At 46.0% G+C, this 27,619-nt stretch overlaps 1 protein-coding gene across 2 annotated transcripts in view; it reads right to left on the bottom strand.

The window, feature by feature from the left end:
• The window catches only part of LARP4B (La ribonucleoprotein 4B), a 92,889-nt gene that overhangs the window by 21,709 nt on the left and 43,561 nt on the right, over positions 1-27,619 (bottom strand). For both annotated transcript variants that reach the window (XM_047848073.1, XM_047848072.1), the window contains exons 6-11: positions 15,890-15,968; positions 14,166-14,302; positions 8,087-8,190; positions 3,964-4,074; positions 2,448-2,501; positions 2,154-2,363 (exon numbers count right to left, since the gene is read on the bottom strand). In XM_047848073.1, the coding sequence (XP_047704029.1) occupies positions 2,154-2,363; positions 2,448-2,501; positions 3,964-4,074; positions 8,087-8,190; positions 14,166-14,302; positions 15,890-15,968 (695 nt within the window). The remainder of the gene's footprint in view (positions 1-2,153; positions 2,364-2,447; positions 2,502-3,963; positions 4,075-8,086; positions 8,191-14,165; positions 14,303-15,889; positions 15,969-27,619) is intronic.

Here is a 27,619-nt window from a genome sequence, read left to right as displayed (position 1 = left end):
CAACAGAGGGGAAACTCTGGGAGCAAAAGATACACTTAGAACTTTGTGAGAATCCTCAACATGCCATCTGAGAATAGCTGCCAGAGTGAGACTATTTAAAAATCTATCAATCACACAGGAACTAGATTTTAAATCACGTAAGACTGTGAATCATGGTAAGACCAGTTGTGACAAATCATTTCCTGTATGTACTCTTACATAGAGAACTCTGGTATTTGAGTAATTCTGCTCAAGAGTTTAAAAATAAATTAGACCCTCGGGAGCACTCAGGTGGCTCAGTCAGTTAAGCGTCTCACTTTGGCTCAGGTCATGATCTCACAGTTCGTGAGTTCGAGCCCCGTGTCAGGCTTTGCAATAACAGTTCAGAGCCTGGAGCCTGCTTTGGATTCTGTGTCTCCCTTTCTCTCTCTGCCCCTCCCCCACCCATGCTTGCTCACTCACTCTCAAAAATAAACATTTTTTAGAAATAAATAAGTAAGTAAGTCCCTAACCCAATCATTTGACATTACTTGCTGAGAATTAACAGGTACTATCTCTTCACATCTGCTCCAAATGACACAGTGTGCTTTTGAGCAAGCAAAAGGCCTCATTCCTGAACCAGGGTCAAAGGAACCACCTAGAATGGCCAACCGACCCTAGTGCCAGACAGGCACAGATGCGATGAGAGCGGTCCGAAAAGCAACGTAACTCCAGAGGAAGCAGACAGCACGGTGCGCCGGCTGGCCTCCCCTGGAGAAATTCTTCAATGCCAGAGCTCAAGGACTCTACTCCCCATTACGGTTCTCTCATGATCTGCCGGCCACATGGCCACTGGTACCTTCAACAGAACGTAACATTTTTAGCATGGGGGGGAGGGGGAGAAACCTTGTCTGCAGTGTCTCCAGACCTCAGGCCCTGACGGTGCCCATGACCACCTCTCCCGACTCCTGTGGCCCCACAAGCCACAGGCACAGAGTGCGCGGCCTCAGGACACACCGGAGATGCCACACAGCCTGGCTTCCCCTCTGAGCTCCCTGCCTCAGCCTCCGTTTCAGCTCAGAGACACCCAGCACGCCAGCCGCCCGGTGCCCCCGCACACCCACTGGCTCTCCTACAGCCCCCCTCCTTCCACCTCCTGATGAGCTCAGCAGAGAGGACATCACAGCAGGTAAGCCCCCACTGTAAGCTTCACGGTATTCTGTCCAGGTCCCGTTTTCCCAGTTCCCGCCCGCCTGCCTGACACCATGGTTTTTCCCAGGCTGCGTGCTCTTAGGGACGCTCATCTGCACGTGTGCAACAGGCACGGACACCCCCAACCCCACCTGAGTTGCTGCTCCATCCCTAACAAGAGCCCCACATGACATCCCCACATGGTGGGGCCTGGCTCACAGGCCTCTGCCACATCCCCCACGTGACCCCAGCCCCACACAGCTTTCCCCAGCTCGGTCCACAGTCACACCCTCAAGACCATTACTCAACTCCGGCTTCCCAAATACAACCTTCCACACGCTGTGCCCTTCCCTGTCTCTGGCCCCACCGACACCTGCCCTGCGGCCTCATGCAAGCCTGTCCATCAGCCCATCCCCACTGTCCATGGTGGGAGCCCAACGACCGGGGCTGATCACAGTCCTGATTCTGTCCCATGCCCAGCCGGGGCCCGCCTGACCTCTCTAAGCTCTCCAGCGACACAGCTGGGGAAAACCACCTGGACCCACTACACAGGCCCGTCAGTCTGGGGCTGGTGGGAAGAATAAAGCTATAGGTCTCCTTGTCCTCCACTGTTAGAAGCCAGTTAAAACATCTGTGAGTCCTTAAAAGTGTCTCCCCTGGCACCCCCTGTGCTCAGAAGTAACCCCGTCATCCCAGAGCTCGGATCACGTTTTGTGTTTTACTGGGAACTACACGGCTTAGGAAGGTGCAGCTACACGGGACGGCAGGTGGACCCCGCCAAGGATCAAGATTAGAGCCTTCCACTTTTTCAGTGTACACAGCGGCACACTGATCTCCCGATGAAACTGAGGTCTGCTACAGGACCCGAGGGTCCGTTTCACCACAGCAGACTGTAGACCCGTCCGGTTCCCCTAGAGGCCCGGGGCCCCACCCTTCTGAGCACCTGGTGCAGTGCACACCACAGAACCTCCGGCTGCATAAGCTCCAAACACCGCAGGACTCACCAGCGGCGGATCAAGATAGCTGTGTGTGGCCGACCACGTCTGGGGAGCAATCAGGCTGTACAGGGGGAACTGCTGCTGAGGGCTGTAGACCGGAGGTAAGTAAAAGGAGGCTGTGTAGCGCTGCTGCGCGTAAAGGCTCATGTCCAGAGGTCTAAATCCATTCTTTGGCAAAAATGTGTTTATAGCTATTGCCTTTGCTTTTATCCGTGCCTGTGTGAAGACACAGAAGTGTCTGTGAGAATACTGAAGAAGTGATTTGCAAATACAGAGAGTCTAACGAGTGGTCTTGCTTACCTTAATTGGTTTTCCTTGAAAAGTCTTGACTTCTTCTCGAAGATATTTGTAAGCCTGAGGGCAAAACCATCCACAATACCACTGTGTTATTCATCTTAGAAACACAAGGAACTGGCAGGTAACTCACTACCTCAGCTAAGGAATGGGGTCATCAAAATATGACGGACAGAACCTAGAATGGGGAATCTTAACCTACTCTGGGTCAATGGTTCCTTAAAAGAACCTCTAAGAGTGAGGGAGCCTCCAGCAAACAGTCTCATGCTCAACATGTGACCACGATTCGAGCAGGACTAACAGACACCGTAGAGCCTCCCACAGGCCACCAGCCAAGGGTCCTGACCTGCAGGTAACAATGGATACCAAGTCCCCAGTCACAACCCCAATCTGAAAATGGAATTACACAGTTCAGGAGAAGAAAACATTGAGATTGCAATATTCCAAAGTCCCCGCCTACGTGGCTCCTTATTCTTCTCCCAAGTGCACTCCTTAAGGCTCTGAGCTACCTGATCTGACCTGGGCCCGTCGCACGCGCCCTCCTGGTGAGGACAGCTCGCGCCTGCCGCGCTCACAGCTCCTACCTGTCTCCAACTGCCCAGCTCCTCCTCTGTCCTTTCCCTTCCAGCCCATTAACACCCATCCTTCAGGTTTCTCTCTTCTGAACTTCATTGCATTCATGTCACTTAACACGTAATATACACAGCTGACCCTCAAACACGGGTTTGAACCACAAAGGGCCACCCACATGCAGACTTTGGAGAACTACAAGACAGTACTATAAATGCATTTTCTCCTACTTATGATTTTCTTAGCAGTGTGTTCTCCAGCTTATTTTATTCTAAGAACACAGTATACAAGAGACAAGGTAGGAGTTCGTCAATTGTTTATGTTATCAGGAAGACTTCAGGCAGCCCAACAGTAGATTAGCAATAGTTCACACTTCGGAGAATCAATCATTACACGTGGACTCCCCACCATGCGGGGTCGGCATCCCTAACCTCCACGCTGTTCAAGAGCCACCTGTACTGGCAATCCCTTTAAGCACGTTAACGTTTCCCCCAGCAAGACTCCTCCTTGAAGGGCAGAGAGACCATCATAACTCCCTGCCTCTCCTCCCAGAGGGCCGCAGGGCCGTTTCAACTGTCTTACGATACACAGTGACACCTGGTGAAAGTTAAGGTGGTGTTCCAATTTCCCAAAACACTTTCTAAGTATTAAAACTTTTCTCCGCCCGAGAAAAGAAAACATAAAAGAAAAGAACTCATTTGCACATGCTGCTCATCTTACATGTCCTTAAGAAATAACGTCATACATTTTACATATTGCTACAAAAACTATTTGCACAAACACACCTATTTCAGTTTCTACAACATGATTTCCCCTGCACTTTATATAATCAAACTTAGTGCCACAATGCAACAGTAATCTCAACACCCACAGTCAGGCCCCCTACGTACGACTTAGGTTAAGTATTAAGTACTGGTAACGCTGGGCTTCAACAGCGGTGGGAAGGACTTACCTGCTGTGCATCAGCTTCTGTTTCAAATGTAATAAACCAATTATCATTATAGGCAAATTCACAGTTTATGAATTTCGGTAAATTGTCTCCTTTGAACAGTGCTTCTACTTCCTACAGGGACAGAGAGGCAGAAATTAATTCTCGGCTACGCTGCATCTGTCCTTACCAAATAGAAACGGTATGGACACTGGAGGACAGATTCTTAGACACAGAGTCCAACATACTGATGGCTACTAAACCTCTTCCAGAAGAGCAGAGGTGCTGAGTGTGGCTTCCAGAATCAGGTCCCCACTGCCACAGGAAGTAAATCCACTACGTACCAAGTGCTTTTCTTAGGACCAAGGTCCCTTTAAGGTAAATTAACGTGCTGACATTGCTGCACTGCACTCGAGAGCTGGTAACTACACACCTGGGGAAGGAGGGTGGTAATCTGAGAAATTTAAACATTAGCTGAACTTTTGGTTTTGGCCAAGATGGGCCAGATTTATGCTCCCCAAAACCAAAGACAAAATGTAGGAAAAGACAGTTTCAGAAAGCAGAGCTCAGGCCATACAGGGCAGATGAGCCTGCGAGTGCCCAGCTTGGGCCCGGAGTCCCCATGGAGACCCCACAACTCAGTGCCAGGAGGTGAGCGCTGACCCATCCCCACGAGTCCAGGGCTCTCAGTGGGGCTCGGTGTGCATCAACAGCCCCTGAAATGACCAGAGGGAACAGCAGCAGAGCTTGCCGGGACGAGGGTGGGGTAGTGTCTCCCCACCAGACACAGTGGGGAAAACTCCCAACTCACAGGACCTCAGGCAGTGCACACAGAAGGGCCCGGCTGCAGTGTGCGGAAGAACGAAGAACCGGCCTGGAGTGAAGGCAGCCTGGCTCCCACCTAACAATATGCCTAAAGGGTCAAATTGAACCTCAAACAAAGCTCAAAAATGACTACAGGGGAAGAATACAAAGACATTCAGGACCCAATAACACAAAATCCAAATGCCTGGCCTCCATTCAAAATTCACCAGATACACAAAGAAATGAGAAAATATGACCTAAGGGAGGGAAGTCCATCAAATTAGACCCCGAACTGATACAGATGACAGAATTAAAAGGCAAGGATATTAAAATAGTTGTTAGACGTATATTCTATATTCACAAAAGTAAAGACTGAACATGTTAAATAGAGATATGGAAGAAGAAAGAAATAAAGACCCAAAATGAACTTCTGGAATGAAAAATGCACTAAGTAGGATTAATGGTTAGTTAGAACTTTGAAAAAAAAAAAAAAAAAAAAAGAAGGGAGAAGAGAAAAACTATTTGAAGAAATAATAGCTCAGGACACTTCAAGTACAAGAAACTTACCAGCTACATCAAGATGTATCACAATCAAATTGCCTAAAATCTTCAAGGCAGTAAGAAAAAAGAACAGTCACTACATACAGAGGAATGGAGACAAAAGTGAAGGACCCATCCTCAGAAACAACGCACACCAGAACACAGAAGAACATCTTCAAAACGCAGGAAGGATAAACAATCTTGTCAATCCTGGATTCTACACCCAGAGAAAGTATCTTTTATAAAGGACAGTAAAATAGACATTTTCTCAAACACACAAAAGCTGAAAAAACTCACTACCAGTAGACCTGCACCCCAAGAAATAAAGGAATACCCAGGCAGAAAGGAAGCTAAAAGGAAGTCTAGATCTAGACATGGAATGAAAAGCACTATAAATGGTACATGGTAGATAAATATGAAACACATCTTTATTTTTAATCTCTTTAAAAGAAAATTGACTCGTTTAAAGCAAGCACAACAACAAAGCACTATGTGCTTTAGGACTACACAGAATTTCTGAGCACAGACGGGCGTGAGAAGTGGGGGACCATCTCAGAAAGGTGAACAAGTACTATATTAAGGAAAGGCAGATGCTGATACACTTCGGTGTCGACTACAAACCATAAAAGCCACCACTAAAACAAAACAAAGAGTTATATCCAATAAGCCAAAAAGGGAGATAAAAACCACATTAGCCCAAAACAAAGGGAGGCAAGAAAACAAGAACAGTATAGACAAAGAAAACAAGCAGCAAGATGCTAGATTTCAACCCAATCACACAGTTAATCACTTCCAGGATAATGGCGCCAGCTCCGCACTCAGAAGCAGAGATCTCCGAGGTAAGGAAGGCGCGACCCAACTGTGGGAGGGTCCCAAGAAGTGCCCGCTAACCACGAAGACACGGACGGGCTACATTAACACAAAGATGATGCACCGTGCCTACGGTAACACAACAAAGCTGCAGCGGCTATGTTAACACCAAAGTCGATTCCAGAGCAAAATACTGCCAGGGAAAACAGGGCCATCTGATAAAAGACAGTTCATCGCCCAAATCAACTGTAATTTAAAAACTTTTCTGAGCACCAACAAGCACATGGCTGCTTTCCGAAGACTGCTGGCCGCCGGCCCCCAAGAGGGGCTCTCTGCCACCTGTGCTCGGGGCGGCCTCCTGTCCTCTCACTCAGCTTCGCATGACCACATCTGTCCCCGTTTCTTTACTTGGTCAACGTTTAATTTATCATAGTTTCCTCTGAGCCTTCTCTCTTAAAATTTCCATGGTTCAAGTTTTACAACACATGTAGGATATGCTATTTGGAATAATATAAATACACCACGATCAGTGTCCGCAGTGAAAAGTAGAAAATTCTTCTTGGTTATAGTCTTTACAAGTATCTTACAGGACCTATGTCTTAAATACTATTGTGAGTTAATACAGGCACCCAAACTGGCAGGAAGAAACAGGATGATCCTTCATATTTGGAACCTTAAAAAGAGGACCAAAAATTCAATCCAATTTCTTTTTCTTCACATACTATAATACAGAATGAGTAAAAACGAGCCTCAGTTGAACAGAAAGTAAACCCCGCTAGAACAGTGCCATAGGCAGGAAGGTGTGATTTTTTAATCCTATCAGAGATTTGTTAGAACTCTCACCTTTGTTACACTCCACCAGGAACTGTCCTTCCTAAGCCTGCACGTACACTAATCTATCTTCCCTACGGAGAAGGAAGAGAATGTCCACAGCATGACTGACCCAGGCCTAACTCATGGAAGACCCAGGACTAAGAAAGCAAACTTCCTGGGTCTTGAAGTGTCCGCACAGCAGCCAGCCGGCATGCTCCAACCAGGCCAAGAGCTGCCTCTGTTAAAGCCCCACCGCACGGCTTTTCATCGTCCCAGGTGTGGCCAGCGGGTTCCACTGGCCTGCAGGGGTTACACAACGCTCCCCAGCATGAGCATCTGCACGAGTAACACATTTTCCAGCAAAGCAGTAACAGCAGATCACTCTTCAGGACTCTTACGCTATCAAAGACTGTAGTTTCCTAAAATTACTGCCTAAGTTGGTACTACTCAAGTTTTGATCTCCAGGCCCCGTTTCCACAGAAGGGACGTGCCTGCCTCCCCCTGTGCCAGCATCAGCCCTGATGTGGGCAGGCCAGCCGGCCAGTCCAGGCACTCGTTGAGCACATTCTCTCAACTCTTCCGCGTTCCCCTGTTGTCGTGGACATGCTTGTCCGGAAAACTTATTTAACATAAAAACATGTTCCTTGTCTTAGCTTGTGGGTTTATTATTTTTAACGAGCATTTAAGCCTTTCTCACTTATGGGGCGCCTGGGTGGCGCAGTCGGTTAAGCGTCCGACTTCAGCCAGGTCACGATCTCGCGGTCCGTGAGTTCGAGCCCCGCGTCGGGCTCTGGGCTGATGGCTCAGAGCCTGGAGCCTGTTTCCGATTCTGTGTCTCCCTCTCTCTCTGCCCCTCCCCCGTTCATGCTCTGTCTCTCTCTGTCCCAAAAAATAAATAAACGTTGAAAAAAAAAAAAAACAAAAACAAACAAACAAACAAACAAAAAAACCCCTTTCTCACTTTTAATTTCTAAACAGTGAGTTACCAACTCTCCTGTACTGTGTAGCGTGAAGTACATGGTGGAGTTCTGGGACACTATCAATGTGTAGGTCCTGCGAAGAAAGCATCACTGTGCATATTCTTAAAAATATAACCCCCCAAAACACAGAAATACACAAAAATAAACAAAAAACCCACACAAAAAATGTGCAAGTGTGCTTTGGAGGAGAGAGGACTTACTTCCACAGGGGTGGACTCGGAGATTTCGCGCAGTATAACGATGCAGCGGTTCTGATTTGGCCTTACTTTTTCTCCCTTCTCGTCCACTTGGACTAAAGGTAAAGCTACAAAGAGAAGAAGAATGAATGGTAAAACACAAATAGTAAAGCTGACTAACCATTTGGACGCTGTTATAAACACTCCTGTGCAGTGTGCTACATTATATTTACTAAATGCACCGAAGAAACCCGCATACAGTGGGTCACTGTGACACAAACTATCAGAAGCTTTTAAACCCGTCCTGCATTTACAGTTCTCTAAACAAAGGAACATGGGAATTCAAAAAGTCCTTTAAGAGCCACAGTAAATTTAACACCCTGTACCACAGACTCTAAAGAAAAACAACTAAATGGAGATCACAACTCAGAGTTAACTGGCTTCCTATTTCCACGAGTCCCTATCATAAAATAATTTTCTGTCCTATTATGACGTTCTATTTTAAACTCACAAGAAGGTGCCACATGTGCCTCACCCAGCTTTTTCCAGGGGCGATACACCCACCGTCAACACAAGGAAGCTGGTGTTGGGGCAATGGTGTGCACACAGGGACAGGCCTGGATCAGACCTCACCAGCGCTTACATGTACTCCTTTTCGTTATGTTTTGGTTTTGGTGTCATGTCTACGAAACTGTATTGCGTACGATCAGAATCGGGGCTCAGTGCTGTCCACCCCGACGAGCTCAAGTTAGCAACATCAGGAATGGAAGAATGACTTTACTACAGGTTCTATTCATATTTAAAAGGATCATAAGGAAACATGAAAAGCTCACACTAATAAGTCAGACTACTTACATGAACTAGAAACATCCGTAACAATACACACCACCAAAGCACACCCTAAACAGACAGTCACCAGAACAGGCCTGGATCTAAAAGAGAACTCAAGGCCCAGACAGTGTCCTTGGAGAATCCTATCAAATATTTAAGAAAAACATAAACCAATCCCACAGGACAACCTCTTTCAAAACACCAAAGGTAACACACTCCAATTCAACCCACGAAACCAGAAGTTCTCTGCTCTCCAATAAACTAAACAAAGACATCAAAAGCAAGAAAACTATGCACCAATACCCCTGTGAATACAGATTAAAAATTCTTACCAAATTTTGCCAAATTGAATCCCACAATATTTAAAAAATGGTAATAAATCATGACAAGCAGGATTTATCTCTGTAACGAAAGGTTGGTGTATTAAGCAACCGAAAATTAAGCAATGTAATTCACCACGTTAATGGAGTAAAAAACAAACATAAAAAGCCATACAATTACCTCACATATACAGACAAAGTATCTGGCAAAATCCAACATTACCCCCCAAAATACTCAGCAAACTAGGAATGGAAGGGGAACCTCACTCAAGAAAAATCAGCATCTAGCATCACACTTACTGAAGACAGGACAAAGCAAAACCACTGTCCCCTCCATGCCTGGTCACCACTGTACCAGAGGTTCGAGCAAGGGCAGTCAGGCAAGAATCAGTATATCAGAATGGATATAAAGAGGGAAAACTCTTTATATTCATAGGCCTATATATTCATAGGCCAACAGGCTCATTTCTATGCAGAAAATCTGGTAAAATCTCCAAAACAACTAGAATTACAGTTTAACAAATTTGTAGTATGCAAGATCAATATACAAAAATAAATTACAGGGGTGCCTGGGTGGCTCAGTCGGTTGAGCATCCGACTTTTGGTTTGGGCTCAGGTCATGATCTCATGGTCTGGGAGTTCAAGCCCTGTGTCAGGCTCTGTGCTGACAGCCCGCAGTCTGCTTGAGATTCTCTGTCTCTGCCCCTCCCACATGCGCTCTCTCTCTCAAAATAAAAAAAAGTTAAAAAAAAAAAAATTGTGTATCTACATACTAGCTCCAATTGGAAATTGAAATTAAAACATTATTTAAAATTGTGTCCAAAACAGGAACGGTTATAAATCTGGTAAGATATGGAAGTCTCGGGGCGCCTGGGTGGCGCAGTCGGTTAAGCATCCGACTTCAGCCAGGTCACGATCTCGCGGTCCGTGAGTTCGAGCCCCGCGTCAGGCTCTGGGCTGATGGCTCAGAGCCTGGAGCCTGTTTCCGATTCTGTGTCTCCCTCTCTCTCTGCCCCTCCCCCGTTCATGCTCTGTCTCTCTCTGTCCCAAAAATAAATAAACGTTGAAAAAAAAATTAAAAAAAAAAAAAAAAAGATATGGAAGTCTCTACACTGAAAACTGTAAAATATTACCAAGAGAAAAAATTTAAAACTGTAAACAAATGGAGAGATACTCTGTGTTCATGGAATGTAAAACTCACTGCTGTTATGATGCCAATTCTCCCCAAATTGATGTATGGATTCAGTGCAATCCCAGTAAAAATACCAACTGGCCTTTCTGAAACTGAAATGTGGATTCTAAAAGCCATATGGAAATGCAGACCATTTCGAAGAGCCGAAACAAAGTTAGGAGATTTTGCACCTACTTTAAGACTCCCTATAAAGCCAGAACAATGAAGACACTGGTGCCGGTGTTCCAACCTATAAGCAGATCAAGGACACAGGGCCCCGGGTGTAGGGACAGATGATCCCAACAAGCGCACAAAGCACAGCTCAGGGGAGAAGGGAGTCCTTCCAGCAAACGGCATGGGGACAGTGCACACCCACATGTGCAGGGGCAGAGAATTTAGATCCCTACCTCGAACCACGTACAAAAATTAGCTTCAAATGGAACACCTAAAAATGACCTAAAAATGCTAACCCTACAACTGTAAAGCTTCTGGGAGAAACCTTTGTGACTTTGGACTAAGCACAGATTTCTTAGGTACAACACCAAGAGCAAGATCCATAAAAGAAAAAAATTAATCAAGGGACTACACAAAAAATTCAAAACTGTTTTTCAAGAGACACTATTATTATTAGAAGAATAAAGATGAGAAGCTAGAGACTAGGAGAATGTATCTGAGCTTCTCTGGAACACAGATAATACACATCTCAAACGACCCCCCCACCCCCACCCAATCTCCGATATAAGGAAGGTGGTGGGTGGAGGGGGTGTGTGAACAGACACTTCAGCAAAGACATAAGGAGGGCCAACAAGCAGGTAAAAAGATGGCCCGGTGCCACAAGGCAGCAGGGAGACAGAAACCAAAGCCACGATGAGGTGAGCGCCCCGCGCCACGAGAACACAGGGCACAGAGGTGCCTGTGCGCAGCAAGGGCCCGCACCTCCCACCCTGGGAATGGGCTGACAGGTTCACAAGCTGCAACACATCCAGCTGCTAACCAAGACGGACGGAAGCCTCAGTCCGCACGGAGACTCTCACACCAGTGCTCAAGGCATTTACTTGTAGTCACAACCCAGGAATAACCAAGCCCACAGACGGGGGGGTGACTAATCCAGATGTGCTCTACCCACTGCATGGAATACGGCTCAGCAGTAATCGTGCTGAGTGTCAGAAGCCAGACGGGGGGGGATGCTATTGGATGACTGATTCCATTTACATAAAGTTTTTAGAAAACGCAAACTAGTCTGTAGCGACAGCAAATGAGTGGTTGTCCGTGGCGGGGGAGGAAACTCCCGGGGGTAACAGGAGGGTCGTCATCTTGATTCTGGTAGTTGAGTGAGTGTGTGTGTGTGTGTGTGTGTGTGTGTGTGTGTGAGAAGATATGCAACTTCCCTAATGTACACTTAAAGCATGCGTATCTAAGGTCCGTAAACTCTACTTCAATAAAGCCGTAAAAACCAAACCAGCAGAAGGGACTGGCGAACCTCTCCATGCCTCTCATACCCGTCCTGTCCCAGTCCATGTGCCCCCTTAAAAGCCCCTTTACCCAGGGGTCAGTCCCGCTCAGGCACGTCCACTCTCACACCTGCACCTCTGAGCCGAGGGGACACAGTTCTGTTCTCCACACACCTGAACTTTGGATCCACGGGAGCATCTTGTCCACATCTGAAATATGCTTTCAGATTCAGCATTAGAACTTTAACACTGATTCTTACTGAAAACACAGGACCAGTTCACTTTACTTGTTCTAGTGGCCACGTTGTGGCTCTACCACAATGTATTTCTTCATGCTCTGGTGACAAATATCTGAGTCTATTTTTAAATTAGCAACTTCAACTGCATGAAGTATAAAAAAAAATTTTGAACCAGCTTTCTGTACCATGCACTACACACCATGCAGAGTATGATATAAAAACAGAATTTATGCAATTCAATCAACACTAGAGTTCTGGTGTCATAGTAGGAAATATTCAAAATGTCTACAGTGGATCTAACTTTATCTTGGGCATTTTGGGGATAGGGTAAGATTTAAACCGAGATCTCTGCTCACAGAGGCTTATTTACATCACCCTCTTCAGAACAACTAACATGCTAAGCACACTCTATTCGTCAGGTTATTACACGTGCACATGCATCGGTAACGTGACAATTCAAGACCCTCTGCCGATACAGTACTGGAAGGGGAGGCGGCGGGGGGTGGAGAGGGTGACAGGGCTGTCTGTCCCCGGAGAGAAACGGCTCCATGAGGCAACCACACGGGGCAATTAAACATCCTCACGGTCTGCACGAACGACTCGTAGCCAGCATGCGCCAGCTGAGAAATGATCCACGGGGCAGCCAGGCTTCCAAGGAATGCCCAGGGGAAAAAAAGAAAAAAACCTACATCTGGGATTCCAAATAACAGGCAAAGAGCGTTAACAGGGTCACGAGCTTTTAGTTAGGAAAGCCGCCGGCCTCTGCACGTAGGTCGGACCAAAACGCACTCCCGCAGAATCCTGTTCTGAACGTGAGACAAAGAGACACTGGAAAGCGTATAGCTATCTTGGGAAACAGTGGTTACAATTTTCAGAATTCAAGCTTCATAGATGATGTTTGCTAGTTTCTTCACTCCCTGCTCCAATAATTTCGTGACCTTATGACATTTTCCTAGGGGCAGAAAGTACAGAATTTTACCTCCAACTAAGTTTGGAGGTAAGATGCTCATTCTGTTCTTCTATTAAGTCAAATGCACGCAAGAAAAAATCATCACCGACTGTTAGCCACCCAGCTAAGCCAGGGAGTATGTAAACACATCTGCCTAAGTGTCTGTGATGGGAAGTCACAGTGGTGACACGGGGAAACGGGGTTTTAGTTCTGGCATGACTGAGGACCAGCAGCCCTGAGAAGGGAGAGTGCGGAAAGAATTCATCTGGTGCCTGCAGTCGTGTTACAGAAAGTGACTTTGTGTGATTAAAAACAAGCCCATTTCAAAAAGATATCCAGTATACTGTACACTTAATTTAAAACTCATCCCCAGTGAAGCCGTCCTGGGTGGGAGGATGGGAGGGTGGGATGGAAGCATTACAAAGGCCGTAAGAGAACCGTGGGCAGTGACGGTCTCACTGATGCGTATCTCCCTGCTTCCAAACTGCCCCAACTGTACCCTTAAATACATGCAGCGCACTGTATGTCAGCAAGACCTCAGTCACGTGGTTTTTATAAAAACACGAAACAAAATGTCAGGTTGTAGAAGCCTTCATCTGCAAAGCAAACCAGGACACCAGTGACCACACCTGTGGCATGCCAGACAACACCTGAAATATCCACGTTTCCTGAAGGCCTGCAGGCCTCGGATATAATGTTTAAACCTCCCTCTGATATCGCCAAATGTCCACAAAACAACTTCACATACATCCTTTTAGAGAAAAACAGTAGTATTTCACCAAAACTTCAGCAGGAAGTTAGTATTTAAAGAAACCCTCTTTGTCGGTAGAATGCTAATTAAAACGTATTCTACTTTACCCTGAACACCATTATCTACTTTATGGTTCACTAACATCACAGCTGTCATCAACCTCCGCATTAGCCCCTCTCACGCCCACTACCTACGATCTGGACTACACAGGGGGTTGGGTTATGGAGCCCCTCAACGCCCTCGCCACACCCACGAGCCACTCAGCAAGGCCAGGAACATGAAGGAAGACCCCAGTCGCCATCAAGTACCTTGCACCCAACGGCTATTGATGTACAAGCTCACACAGCCGTCAAGACCATTTGTGAGCCAGCCCAGACCGCCGTTTACTTACACCTCAGCACTTCAACAATCAAGTTCATGTCAGTACTGAGCTTCTTGACGTGGTCCAGGTTAGCTACCGTGGTGATTGGCACGTACTGATCACTGTCCATCTGCGATATAAGGTACATGTCACTAGCAAGGTTCTCCCTGCAGAGAGAAGACAACGGCTTTGAATTAACCTTCCTTTAAAAGCAAGCTTCGGAAGAAGCAGGAGTGTGGCATGGGGGTACTTCAGAGTCAGATGGGAGTTCAAACCCCTTCCATCATTTGCCATCTCTCTGACCTTATGTAAAAATTTTTACAGACATTTGGAGAGGCAGGGAGGACAAAAGTATACTGCACTTGTTACAATCACAGGGTAAGCCTTTGGAAACATATTTATAGCTTATCTTTGTTCTAAGACGTGTTTGAGTAGCTTACTAAAGATACAAACCCACTTTTTTAGGTACGAAAATCCTAAGAAAACTACGAAAAGGCCGGTCCCCAGAGTGCTCGCTGTTCAGTCTGGAACACGTACCAGAGGAGCTGCAGACCCAGTGGCAGCCAGGTTACAAAGAAGGAAACATGACCAATGACGTGACCCACGGGGTCCCTCCAAGGAAGCTGCAGGTACCAGCAGTTCAGGGGAAGGTGAGCCACTTGCTGCTGTCTGGCCCATGCTGCAAGCTTCTGGTAAGTCTCCATAACCAGGACGGCGTGCTCAAAACCTCTCAGCACAGACACACTGGTTCCGCAGCAGAGGCTGAGGACAATCTCTAAGATCCACGAAGCCACACAGCCACAGACCCGTGGAGGGACCCGCTGCTCCACCCCCACCTCTCAGGTGGCCCAGGGGGGTGAGAGCAGGGCTTGAGCAAGGCGCAGACCCAGCTCCTCCAGCACACAGCCTCACAGCCTAGGCTCACGGCCTGGCTCTCCATCTCAGAGCACGCCCTCAGGCAGGGTGCGGGGTGGGCAAGGAAGGAAAGCTGGGGCCCCACCCGGCCCCACCCCTCCTCTCCCCACCGTGCAGCCCCACAGTCTACGGGGCCCCCATCAGACGCTCTGAAGTCCGAAAGCAGGCCCAGAAAAACACTTTAAGAATCACTATCACTGATGGGAAACTTTACATGTGACACATCAGTTATCTTCATGCTCAAAGAAAATTACACTTAACCCAATCCCATCCTCTTGTATGTATGGTTGTCGCTTTGAACTTTAAAGGTTCTGCTTCATTTGTCAAGAAAAAAGGTATTACTCAGGAAGTTGTTCTCAGAAAGAACAACTAAAACTACGAGTGGCACACATACAGAACACTTTGTTACTGCAGAGTTTGGCAGACTATGAGGACTACTAACAGCAAACTGTTCTCAAACTTCACTGTGCTGAAGAATGTTTCTGTGAGGCGATGACCTACGGCCCCGCCTTCAGAGTCTGATTCTGTGGGATGGGGTGGGGGGGGGGGGGGGGGGCGTGCCCAGGACTCTGAATTTCAAAAAGCAACCCAGGAAATGATCATCACGATGGATCCATGCAGACATGCGTGGAACACCGGCCTAGATGATTATGTTTGGTTCTCCACTGTGTCAAAGGCTAGGACTACTCCACATTCTCTACTTCCTATTAATAGCTATACACAGACATAGATACCAACAGACATACCCCCTCGTGTGTACACAGTGTCACATCTGTATAGAAAAACCGGCACAGAACACTCCAGACAGCAGGGATGAGAAAAACCACTGGCGTCCTTACCTAGACAAGCAGAACTCCAATGTCTTTTTGAGTACTTCTCGGGGGTCCTCCTGGGTTTCTGGTTGAGACTCATTTCCTCCTACATAAAAGCAATGATCAACTTAGGAAAACAGGCTTAAAATTTGCCAAGCAGATGATTCTGCACAGCAATTCTCATGATTTCAATGTACATGTTAATTTACCTACACTGTGCCTTGATAGTAAGAAACTTGCTATTTTACCTACTAAAAAAAAAGAAATCAGAGGCAAAAAATTTAAAACCCCCTCTCCCCCAAACAAAAACAACAGTTTCAAAAATAATCTGAGGGATGCCTGGGTGGCTCAGTCGGTTAATAACGCATCCTACTGTTGACTTCAGCTCAGATTATGATCTTGTGGTTCTTGAGTTCAAGCCCCACGTTGTGCTCTGTGCTGGCAGCGTGGCATCTGCTTGGGATTCTCTTTTTCCTTCTCTCTCTGCCCCTCCCCATTTCAAAATAAATCAACATTAAAAAAAATAATAATATGAGCAGTAAGATTTATTAGCAAAGTTTAGAGGTCCTTCCCCCCCACCATCCTGAAAATAAGTGTAAATTATTTAATTCCTTGTCTCAATTCAAAAGGCCTTTCAGGCAGACTGCAAGAACACAGATACTAAAACCAAAATGAAATATAAAGAAAAGAATCAAAATAAGAAAAAGGCAAATACAGGCCAGGAAGATAAAGGCTGGGGATTACAAGCACATGGGCCATAAGGATGATGCAGTCTCTACACTAGAGCCTTATGAACCTGCTTTTAAATGTCCAAGCAGGCATGGGGCACCTGGGTGGCTCAGTCAGTTGAGTATCCAACTTCAGATCAGGTAATGATCTAATGAGTTCACAAGTTCGGGCCCCACGTCGGGCTCTGTGCTGACAGCTCAGAGCTTGGAGCCTGCTTCAGATTCTGTGTCTCCCTCTCTCTCTCTGCACCTCCCCCACTCACGCTCTCTCTCAGAAATAAACAAACATTTAAAAAAAAAAAATTTTAACGTCCAAGCAGGCAAAGTTCCAAGTAAGAAGCCTCTGGGCCAGAGATCCTACTGGAGGATACCAAGTGAGCAGACCCTCAACAGGAGACAAACTGGCCCGAGCCTCTAGAGGCGACTTCTTCTAAGATGGTGGACGGCACAGTAGACAATGTCTGAGCGCGTGTCCCACGAGGTACCACTCACGGACCAGGGAGTGAGCTGGCACGCAAGGTGAGGTCCTGGCACCCCTGCACCTGCACACCACAAGAGCAGGATTTTCACACTGGAGTCTGGAGTGATGCCCCTGCCCTTAGCCCCCAGGACTCTGCACTCCAGGCAAGGACCCCATTTTTAGGTGGCCAGGATATCAAAGGCACCAAAACACTAAGAACAGTTTTCATACACTTCTACATAAATCTGCACACATACTCACGTACGTGGAGTTTTCTCACAAGAGACACCAGTTTAAAAGTCAAAGACTGACAACAGTAAAGACAAAGTGGGGCATTTACTGAACAAGTAAGCACAAACTCTCTGCTCCCAGCGGGAAAGGCGATCTGCAGCTGAATGAGTCAACATGGAACGGAACATCAGGTGGAGTCAGACATGAAGGAGACCGCCACCGTGCACGAGGAGAGACTGCCCAGGCTGCTCCGGACATGGCAGCCACTACAGCGGTGGCACAAAGCAGAGGCCAATGGAGGAGACGGTGGGCCTGGCGGGGATCAGGGGAAGTGCGTTCTCCAGCAGGGGTGCCGCCAGAGCACGGGACTAGGCGCCTGCAGAGAGGTCAGCACATCTGGGCAAGTCAACGGGAGCACACGATGACGGCACAGAGGCCGGGAGGCGGCAGTCAGAGCCTGCAGGCCTTGTGGGCTACTACAAGGAGATGAGGATTCTAACCTAAATGTGATAGGAAAACAATTTTCATCTTGGAGAGATGTCTCCGGTCTGTACTGAAGACGGACAGTGAGGCACAGGAGGGAAGAAAAAAGCCTGGTTAGGACGCCAGTGCAATAATCGAGGATAAACTAGTATTTGGGACAATTCCAGGTAAGGGTGGGACTTCAGCCAAGGACACAGAAGAGCGGTGGTCTAGGACCGACCCCTGGGCAGGCCGATCTCCCAAGGAGAACAGAGAGGATGTGGCCAAGGAAGGGACATGAAGTCAGCAAGAAACACAGGACACGGCCAGGTCAAGGGACAGAAGAAGCCACAGTTCATCACTGGAGGCCTGGATAAAGGCAGTCACAGTGCTGTTGATGAGCCTGGGGCAACAGTCTACCTGGATGGGGCTTGAGAGGGCATGGGACACGAGCACATACAGGCAGCTGGCCCAGACAATGCTTCTGGAGAGTTCTGCTAGGGAAAGACCGGGTGTAGAGGGCAGGCTCATCTAACGTGAGAGAGAACAGCACTATGTGGAAGGCTCCTCCTATGGCAGAGAAAGGGTTCACGAAGACCCTGAGAGCACAGAAAAGGGTCCCAGACAGAGGCTGAGATGTACAGGTGTCAGGGTGGAAAGTGTGCTTCTGATGGCTTCGGTCTTCACAATTGAGACAGACGTGAGGTCATCTGCTTCTAGGCAAGATGGTGGAACCGGAGGTCCCCCCCACCAGCAACACTTCAGCATCCACCCTCGGACAACAGTGCCCAATGGGAGCTCTGGCGTCCAGGGAGAAGACGGTGAAACCTGGGTACGGTCCAAGGCTGAGCGGAGCCGTTTGAGGAGGCAGGCTCTGCATCCAGGCAGCTGACTTGCCAGAGGCCCCAGCTACAGACCCAGACATGCTCTGCCCCTTGAGGATTCCACCACACCGTTTGGCTTGGGCCTGTCACCAGCATCATTGCTAAGGACCCCAGGAGGAGCCTGGCCCACCTGAGTCCTGGGTAATCAGCACAAACACCTCGGTCCTGGCTGTGGGCCCCAAAGTGGGCCCAGCTCCAGCCCCCCAGGCTGCAGTCCAGGAGTCCCTAGAGCAAGCCCAACACAGTCAGACTGTAAGTACCACAAGGGCACCAGAAGTGGGCTCCTGCCACTCTCCACCACAGTCCGTGAGCAGGCCTGCTGGCCAAGGGCCCCCCTGGAAAATACCCACAGTCAGTGCCTCTGGAGACAGGCCAGCCGACCCAACCTCAGGCTGACAGCAGGTTCTGAAACAAGCCTGTGACTTGGCTTCAGCCCCTCCCAGCAGCCCACAAGCAGCTGTGCCCGCCCAGAGACTCAGCAGGAGACACAGCCGTCCCTGTCCCCAGAGCTCCCAGGGACCACACAAGATCCATAGCCAGATTCCAATGTAAAGGAGACGTACAAATGGCCTGACAAAGGGTCCAAAATAATCATCTTTTAAAGAAACTCAGTGAGGGGCACCTGGGTGGCTCAGTCAGCTAAGTGGCCGACCCTTGATTTCGGCTCAGGTCATGATCTCACAGTTCATGAGTTTGAGCCCCGTGTCCGGCTCCAACTGATGGTGTGGAGCATGCTTGAGATATATTCTCTCTCTCATTCTCTCTCTCTCTCTCTCTCTCTCTCCTGTCCCCTCTCTCCATGTGCATGCTCTCCCTGATTCTCAAAATAAATAAACTTAAAAAAATAAAATAAAATAAAGAAATTCAGTGAAATCCAAGAGAACACAGACAACAGAATCAGGAAAACGGTGCAAAAACAAAATAAGTTTAGTAAGGAAGAAGAAACCATACAAAAGAACTAAACAGGGGTGCCTGGGTGGCTCAGTTGGTTGAGCGTCCAACTCTTGATTTTGGCTCAGGTCATCATGCCAGGGTCGCAGGATCAAGCTCCACATTCAGCCCTGTGCTGAGCCTGGTTGAGATTCATATTCACACCCCCCCGCCCCCCCCGCCTGCTGGTGTTCTCTAAAATAAAACAAACAAATAAACAAAAACCAAAACCAAACAGAAACCCTGGAGCTAAAGAACACATGGACAGACCTGAGAACAGAGTCAGACATGCAGAGAGACTCGGCAGATGTGAGATGGGTCATGTGACATTAGCCAGTTACAGGAGCAAAAAGAAAAAAAAAAGAAAAGAAAAACAGTGAGGAAGTCTATGTGAGTACTGGAACACCATCTGCTGGGATTCTGTGCACTAGCATAAACTGTCTGAAAAAAACAAGAAAACAAACCCATTCATAACTGCATCGAAAAGAATAAAATACCTAGGAATAAACTCAACCAAGGGGTGACAGACCTGTACCCTGAAAACTTTAAGACATTGATAAAGAAACTGAGCAAGACACAAATACATGGAAAGATACTCCATGCCTGTGGATTGCAAGAATATGGTTAGAATGTCCACACCACCCAAAGCAATCTACAGATTCCATGCAGCCCCGACCAAAATTCCAACAGCATTTTTCAGAGCTAGAACAAACAAGCCTAAAACTCATATGAAACCACAGAGACCCTGCACAGCCAAAGCAATCTCAAGCAAGAACAAAGGGGGCATAAATGCTCCCTGATTTCAAATCATATCACAAAGCCAAGTGATCAAAACAGATTGGTATTGAAATAAAAAGACACACAGATCAGTGAACAGAATAGAGTCCAGAAATAAACCCACACATATAAAATTCAACTGATTTTCAACAAGACTGACGAGAATACTTAGTGGGGAAAAGGGGTGTCTTCACTGAACAGTGCTGGGAAAATGAGGCAGCCACATGCAAAAGAATGAAACCGAACCTTGATCTTACAATACGTACAAAAATCAACTCAACACAGACTGAAGACTTAAATGTAAGACCTAAAACTATAGAACTCCTACAAGAAAACGTAAGGAAAAAGCCCCCTGAGATGAGGCTGGGCAATAATTTTTTTGGTCTTGCAAAACCATGCAAGTGGGACCACATCACACTAAAAGCTTCTGCTCAGCAAAGGACACCATCCACACAATGAAAAGGCAGCCTACAGAATGGGAGAAGATATTTATGGGATCTAGAACTCTTTGATAAGGGGGTAATATCCACAACATGTAAGAAATTCATTCACAATAGCAAAACAAAACAAAAATTTCATTAACAGTGGGCAAAGGACCTAAATAGACATTTTTCCAAAGAAGACGTACAGATGGCCAACAGTCCATTAAAAGATGCTCAACATCACTAACCATTAGGGAAACGCAGATCAAAACCACCATGAGACAACATCTCACACCCACCGGGATGGCTAGTATCAACAAACCAAGATAACAAGTGTTGGCAAAAACGTGGAGAAAAGGAACTCCTGTGCGCTGCTGGTGGGAATGTAAACTGGCACGGCCACTGGGGAAGACAGTGTGGAGGCTCCTCACCAAATTAAAAATAGAAGTAAGTACCATATGATCCAGTAATGCCACTGCTGGATGCATATCCAAAGGAAATGAAATCAGTATCTGGTAGAAACAGCTACACTCTCATGTTCGTGCAACGTTACTCACAGTGGCCAAGACAAGGAAACAACCCAAGGGCCTGTCGACAAATGAATAAATAAAGATGGGACGTATACAAACACTGGGATATTACTCAGCCATAAAAAAGGAGGCATCCTGCTATCCGCGACAACATGAACATTGAGGCGCTATGCTAAGTGATACAGTCAGGTACAGAAAGGAAAAAAACTACATGACGTCACTTGTATGTGGAATCTATCTGAGGTTACCACGGGCTGGAGAGTGGGGGAAATGGGGAGATGCTGGTCACAGGATGCAGACTTTCATTATCAGACGAATTCAAGTTCTGTGGATCTAAGGGACACCACGGTGACTACAGTCGACAATCCTGTACTGTACACCTGAAACTGGCTAAGAGGGTAGACCTTAAGTGTGAACACACCAGAACAAAACAACTACGTGAGGTAATGGGTATGTTAATTAATTAGCTTGACCGTACGAATCATTTCACAGTGAATACGTAATATCAAATGACCAATGTGGTATATTTTAAACACATTCAATTTTTACTTGTCAATTAAACCTCAATAAACCTAGAAAAACCGTAACCTCACCCCGCCATTTCCTTACATTGTTTCCTTACACTTCTCTTTTCTATTGTGGTTACCATCCTCCCACACGCCCTATCACGAACTTACTTATTATGTGGGTTAGTTGTCTGTCTCTGTCAAACAGATATAAGCTCAAGTAAAGCCAGGGCTCTCACTAGTCACATCACTGATGGATCCCAAGTAAATGTGGCACATGGTAAGTTCTGAATAAATACTTTCCGAATGGAAAACGAAAACAGTAAACAAGTTTTCCACGTACAGGAACATCGGCCCCTAAGAGAAAGGAGACGTACGACTTTCCGAGGCCCAGGCTCAGGAAGTGAGAAGCCAGACAGAACTCAGTGGGCATGCTGCGTTAAGGGGCACAGAAGAGGGTGCCAGGACAGGGGGCACAGGGAGGGGCCCGCTCAAGTAGGCAGCCGTGTCACGGCAGCAGTGTGATGGGAGTCCCTGAGACCGGGACAAGCCCCCTGGAAGGTCGAGTAGCAGCACGCAGACCTCTCTCCCCACGGGGCTGGAGACGTGCCTGCCGCCCCGCTGGACCAGGGTGCCTCCTGCTCACAGAGCATGGGGTCCTGCCTCAGGGGTGGGAAGGAACCGGCCCGACTAAGCTCCACTCCCCTCAGGCCTAACAAATCTTCGAGCAAGCTATAAAAGCATCAAACCATTTCCAAGTAACTTAGATGTACGTTGGAACGATAACCAAAATACTTAAAGAAATACAAAACCATTAAGCGCCCAACCAAGACAAATTCAATCCAACCAAAACTTACCACAAATGTGAAGCAGGAAAATAGGACTCGTTATTAACAGCAAACTGTCCAGAACTAACACAGATGTTAACATGAATTGACAAAGACATTATAATGGCTAGCCTCCACGTGCATAAAAAGTTAGGGCGAAATGTGAAAATATTTAAAAGACGCACCTAAGACTTCTACAAGTGAAAACGACAATGTCTGATATTAGATATAATGGAAACTTTCCAAAATGAAACTGAGAAATAAGAGTTTTTAAAAAGGACCCAGGACTGGTGAGCTCTGGGACAACTTCAAGAGTCTTATACAGGAAAAACCAGAGATCGTAAAAGAAAAGACTGGGATGGGGGTGGGGGGTGGGGGTGGGAGTCACAGATAGAGGAGCATCATTTGAAGAAATTACGGCCAAAATTTTTCCAACTTGGATGAAAACATTTATAAACAGATTCAAGAAACTCAATGAACACCTACCATAAGAAACATAAAGGCTGCTTTTAAGATACATCATAATTAAATCCCCAAAACCACTGATAGAGAAAAACAGCTTGAGGGGCGCCTGGGTGGCTCAGTCAGTTAAGCATCTGATGTCGGCTCAGATCATGATCTCACAGTTCATGGGTTCGAGCCCATGTTGGGCTCTGTGCTGACAGCTCAGAGCCTGGAGCCTGCTTCGGATTCTGTCTCCCCCTCTCTGTGCCCCTCTCCTGCTCATGCTCTCTCACTCTCTCAAAAAATGAATAAACGTTAAAAAAAGAAGAGAGAGAAAAACAGCTTGAAACAGAAGTCTGTGTGAAGTGCGGACAAAAAAATCTGACAGAGAATTCTACATGAAGCAAAAACAAATGTAAAATAAAGATGGTTTCAGAGACACCAAAGCTGCAACAACCCATCACAGCAGATCTGCACTACGAGAGAAGCACTGGAGTCCTTGCGGTGGAAGCAGGAGCATAAGCAAAAGGAAGCCTGGGTTCACACAAAGGAAGGAAGACCACCAGAAGTGGCAACTACAGAACAGCCCCATTAACAACAGCAAAATACACATTCTTCTCAAGAGAAAAGGGAATGCGTACTAAGATGGCCCATATTATGGGCCATGGTACAAATCTTAATAAATTTAAAGGGATTCAAGTCATTTATGTCCCACAACTATAAGGAGAGTAAATTAGAAGCCAATAAAATAAAGTTCCCTGGGAAATCCCCAAATATTTAGAATCTAAATATCAGACTTCTAAATTACCCATGAATTAAAACAAAAAAAAGAAAGAAATCAGAAATCATTTAACTGAATTTATTTATTTTTTTGTAAAAAAAATTTTTTTTTGACGTTTCTTTATTTTTGAGAGAGACACAGTGTGGGCAGGGCAGGGGCAGAGAGAAAGGGAGACAGAATCCGGAGCAGGCACCAGGCTCTGAGCAAGCTGTCAGCACTGAGCCCGACACAGTGCTCGAACCCACAAACCACGAGATTGTGACCTGAGCCAAAGTTGGACGCTTAACGAACTGAGCCACCCTGGCGCCCCTGAACTGAATTTAAACACACACACACACACACACACACACACACACACACACACACAATATATACCAGAATACACAGAGATTGTGCTAATAAACGAGTATTTAGGAGGAGATTTATAGAAATAAATGGCCACCTCAGAAAAGAAATGCCTCCCATCAATGAGCTCAGCTTCCATTATAAGACGCTAGAAATAAAAATTAAACCCAAGTAATGAAGAGAAAGTAGATTATAAATATCAGAAAAAAACAATGAAACAGGAAGGAGAAAAATGATGCAGAAAAATTGATGAAACCAACTACCACTTCTTTCAGAAGATCAACAAAATTGACAAACCTCTACACAGATTCATGAGAGGGGGGAAAAAAAGCTATGAATTACCAGTAATAGTAAGAATGATGCGGCATAGCTACAGATCCTACAGATGATAAAAGAATAAACAGAGTTTTATGAGCAATTCTACACGATAGAGTTGACACTTTAGATGAAGTGGACCAAATCTCTCTTTGTGAGACACAAGTAACCAAAACTATCTCAAGAAGAAATGGACAACCTGAGTAGGCCTACATTAAAAATCAAACTGGGGAGGGCGCCAGGGCGGCTCAGTTGGTTAAGCACCAACTCTTGATTTCAGCTCAGGTCGTGATCTCGTGGTTTGTAAGTTTTGAGCCCCACATTGGGCCCCATACTGACAGCATGGAGCCTGCTTGGGATTCTCCCTCTCCCTCTCTCCGCTCCTCCCCCACTCATGCTCTCACTCTCTCTCAAAAAAAAAAAAGGTAGCTGAAAACTTTCCTTCAAACAAAACTCTTAGGCCTGAAGGGCTTCACTTCCTTCATTTCTTCATCTAAAAAAGAAACGATGGCCTCTTCAAAAAAAATTAACAGAGGAAATACACTGAAAACTATAGACCAACATCCCTCATGAACACAGATATGAATACTTTAAACAAAATTCTGGCCAATCTAATCCAACAACTAATCAAAAGTGTATTACATCATGACCCAGTGAAGCTTATCCCAGCAATATAAGGTGGATTATATACAATCAATGTAATTCATCGAACACACTAAAAGAAAAAAAGTATGATTATCGCCACAGATGGAGAAAAAAGGCATGATAAATGCCAAAAACCACTCCCGATAAAAACTCTCAGCAAATCCTAACAGAAGGGCACCTCATGAACCTGATAAAGGTCATATACGCAAAACCACACTAACATTAAACTTACTGGTGAAATGGCACGTTTCACCCCTACGATCAGTCAGAGGTTTGCGCTCATGATCTGTTCACTGTTCACCTTTGTAATGAAGGCTGTAGCCAGGGCAACCAGGCAAGATAAAGAAATATAAGGCACCAGATTGGATAGGAAATAAAACTGAATGTTTTTAACAAATAACACGACTGTCCAGGTAGAATATACAATGGAATCCACAAAAAGTTCCTACAACTAGGAAGTGAGCTTAACACATTTCCAGAGTGTATCAATTCACAAAAATTAATTATATTTCTAACTGGTATAAAAATTCCAAATTAAATTTTTTTAAAAAATCTCTTACGATAGCACCCCTGCCCCCCAAAAAATGAAATACTTACGGATAAACTGGACGAAAGATAGGAAAGACCAGTACACTGAAAAGTAAAAATGTAGCCAAGAAAAATTACAGAAGACCTAACCAAGTGGGGAAGTGTAACAGCTCATGTGCACTGCACTGAGACGTCAAGTTTCTCCAAGTGACCTACAAATTCAGTGCAATCCCAATGAGCATCTCAGCATTCTGAAGACATTGACCAGCTCAGCCTAACCTGTATGGACATAAAAAGGAACTAGAATAGTTAAAATAATTCTGAAAAAGAAAGCTAACACCACCTGTTTGTAAGAGTTATTTACAGTAATCAAAACAGGGGGTACTATTGTGAAAACAGACTTAACAGGTGGAACAGAAGAGTGCCCAGAGATGAACCCACACGTAGGGACAAATGATCCTGACGACAGCCACAGACAGCCCAGGGGAGAAGGGGGTCTTTCCAGCAAACAGTGCTCTAATAGCTGCACACCCACACATGGGGGAAAGAAACAACTCTGCTGTCTACCTCACACCATATACAACAACTGACTTAAAATGAGCCACAGACCCCAAAAATGTGAAACCTAAAACTACACAACTCCTGGGGAGACACCTTTGTGACTTCGGATTCAGCTTAGATTTCTTAGATACAAAACCAAGAGCAAGACCATAAAAGAAAAAAGACCTGATAAACTACACTATAGACCAAATTTAAAACTTCTGCTCTTCAAAAGACACTGTTAGGAGAACAAAAGACAAGCCACAGACTGAGAGAATGTATTTGCAAATTATACACCCGATAAGGACTTGTATCCAAAATGTATAAAGAACTCCCAAAAGGCAATAGTAAAACCGAATAATGAGCAGACAACTTGAACAGACCCTTCACCAAAACAGACATATGTAGAAGATGTCTGACACCATTAGTCATTAGGAAATACAAACTAAAACTAAAATAAGATTCAACTACCTACCTTCTGAATGACTAAAACTAACAAGACTGACCACACGCAGCATCGGTGAGCATGTGGAGCAGCTCTGATCTGCTGTGAGCACGACTGTGGACGAGCACACAGAGGTCCACTATGGACCACAGCTCAACCATCTTTTCAGAAGATAAACCTACCAGATGACCCATCTGTTCCATTCTTACGTATCTACCCAAGAGAAATGAAAACATCTGTCCATACAAAGTCTTGTGTTATAAACATTCATAGGAGCTTTATTGGTAATAGCCAAAAACTGGAAACAACCCAAATATTCACCACCAGGTGAATAGAAAAACAAATGGTGGCATACAATGGAACGGAATAAATACTGCTCCACAATAAAAGGAAATGACCGATGAATGTTACAACATGGTTGAATCTCAAAATTAGTAAGCCAAGTAAAAGAAGCCTGACAAAAAGAACACATGACGTAAAACTCTACTTACATAAAGTTCTAGAAAGTGCCAAGAGTGACAGAAAGCAGATCAGTGGTTGCCTGGGGCAAAGAGAGGACACAGGAAGCTTTCGGTGGTGACGGATACGTTCATGATCTTGATGGTTTTACAGGTGTATACACATCTTACCGAATCTGGTAGAGAAATCAGTGTGGAGTGGAAGAGTCAGCGAATCAACTCGATAGTGCACCCAACACCGTGCTCCAAACTAGGGAAAATAAAACTTACAGACAAGCTGGGATGCACTCTAAACACGTGATGTTTATCGTACATCAATTATGCTTCATTAATGCCCTACGCCCCCAAAAGCAAAGAGGAGGAAAGGGCTGGGGTCCATGGAGAACAGAAGGTGTAAAATAGCTGTCCAGGGGTTCAACCGCACCGTAGCCTTGGCCACGCCAAGGGCTGGCCGGGAGTCTGTGACCCCGAACTGACGATGAGAGCATTTCACGTGCTA

The sequence above is a fragment of the Prionailurus viverrinus genome, unplaced genomic scaffold, assembly GCF_022837055.1.
Source record: "Prionailurus viverrinus isolate Anna unplaced genomic scaffold, UM_Priviv_1.0 scaffold_51, whole genome shotgun sequence".
NCBI classification, from domain to species: domain Eukaryota; kingdom Metazoa; phylum Chordata; class Mammalia; order Carnivora; family Felidae; genus Prionailurus; species Prionailurus viverrinus.
The sequence above is the reverse complement of the archived record's forward strand: the minus strand, read 5'-3'. Positions and strand labels throughout refer to the sequence as shown.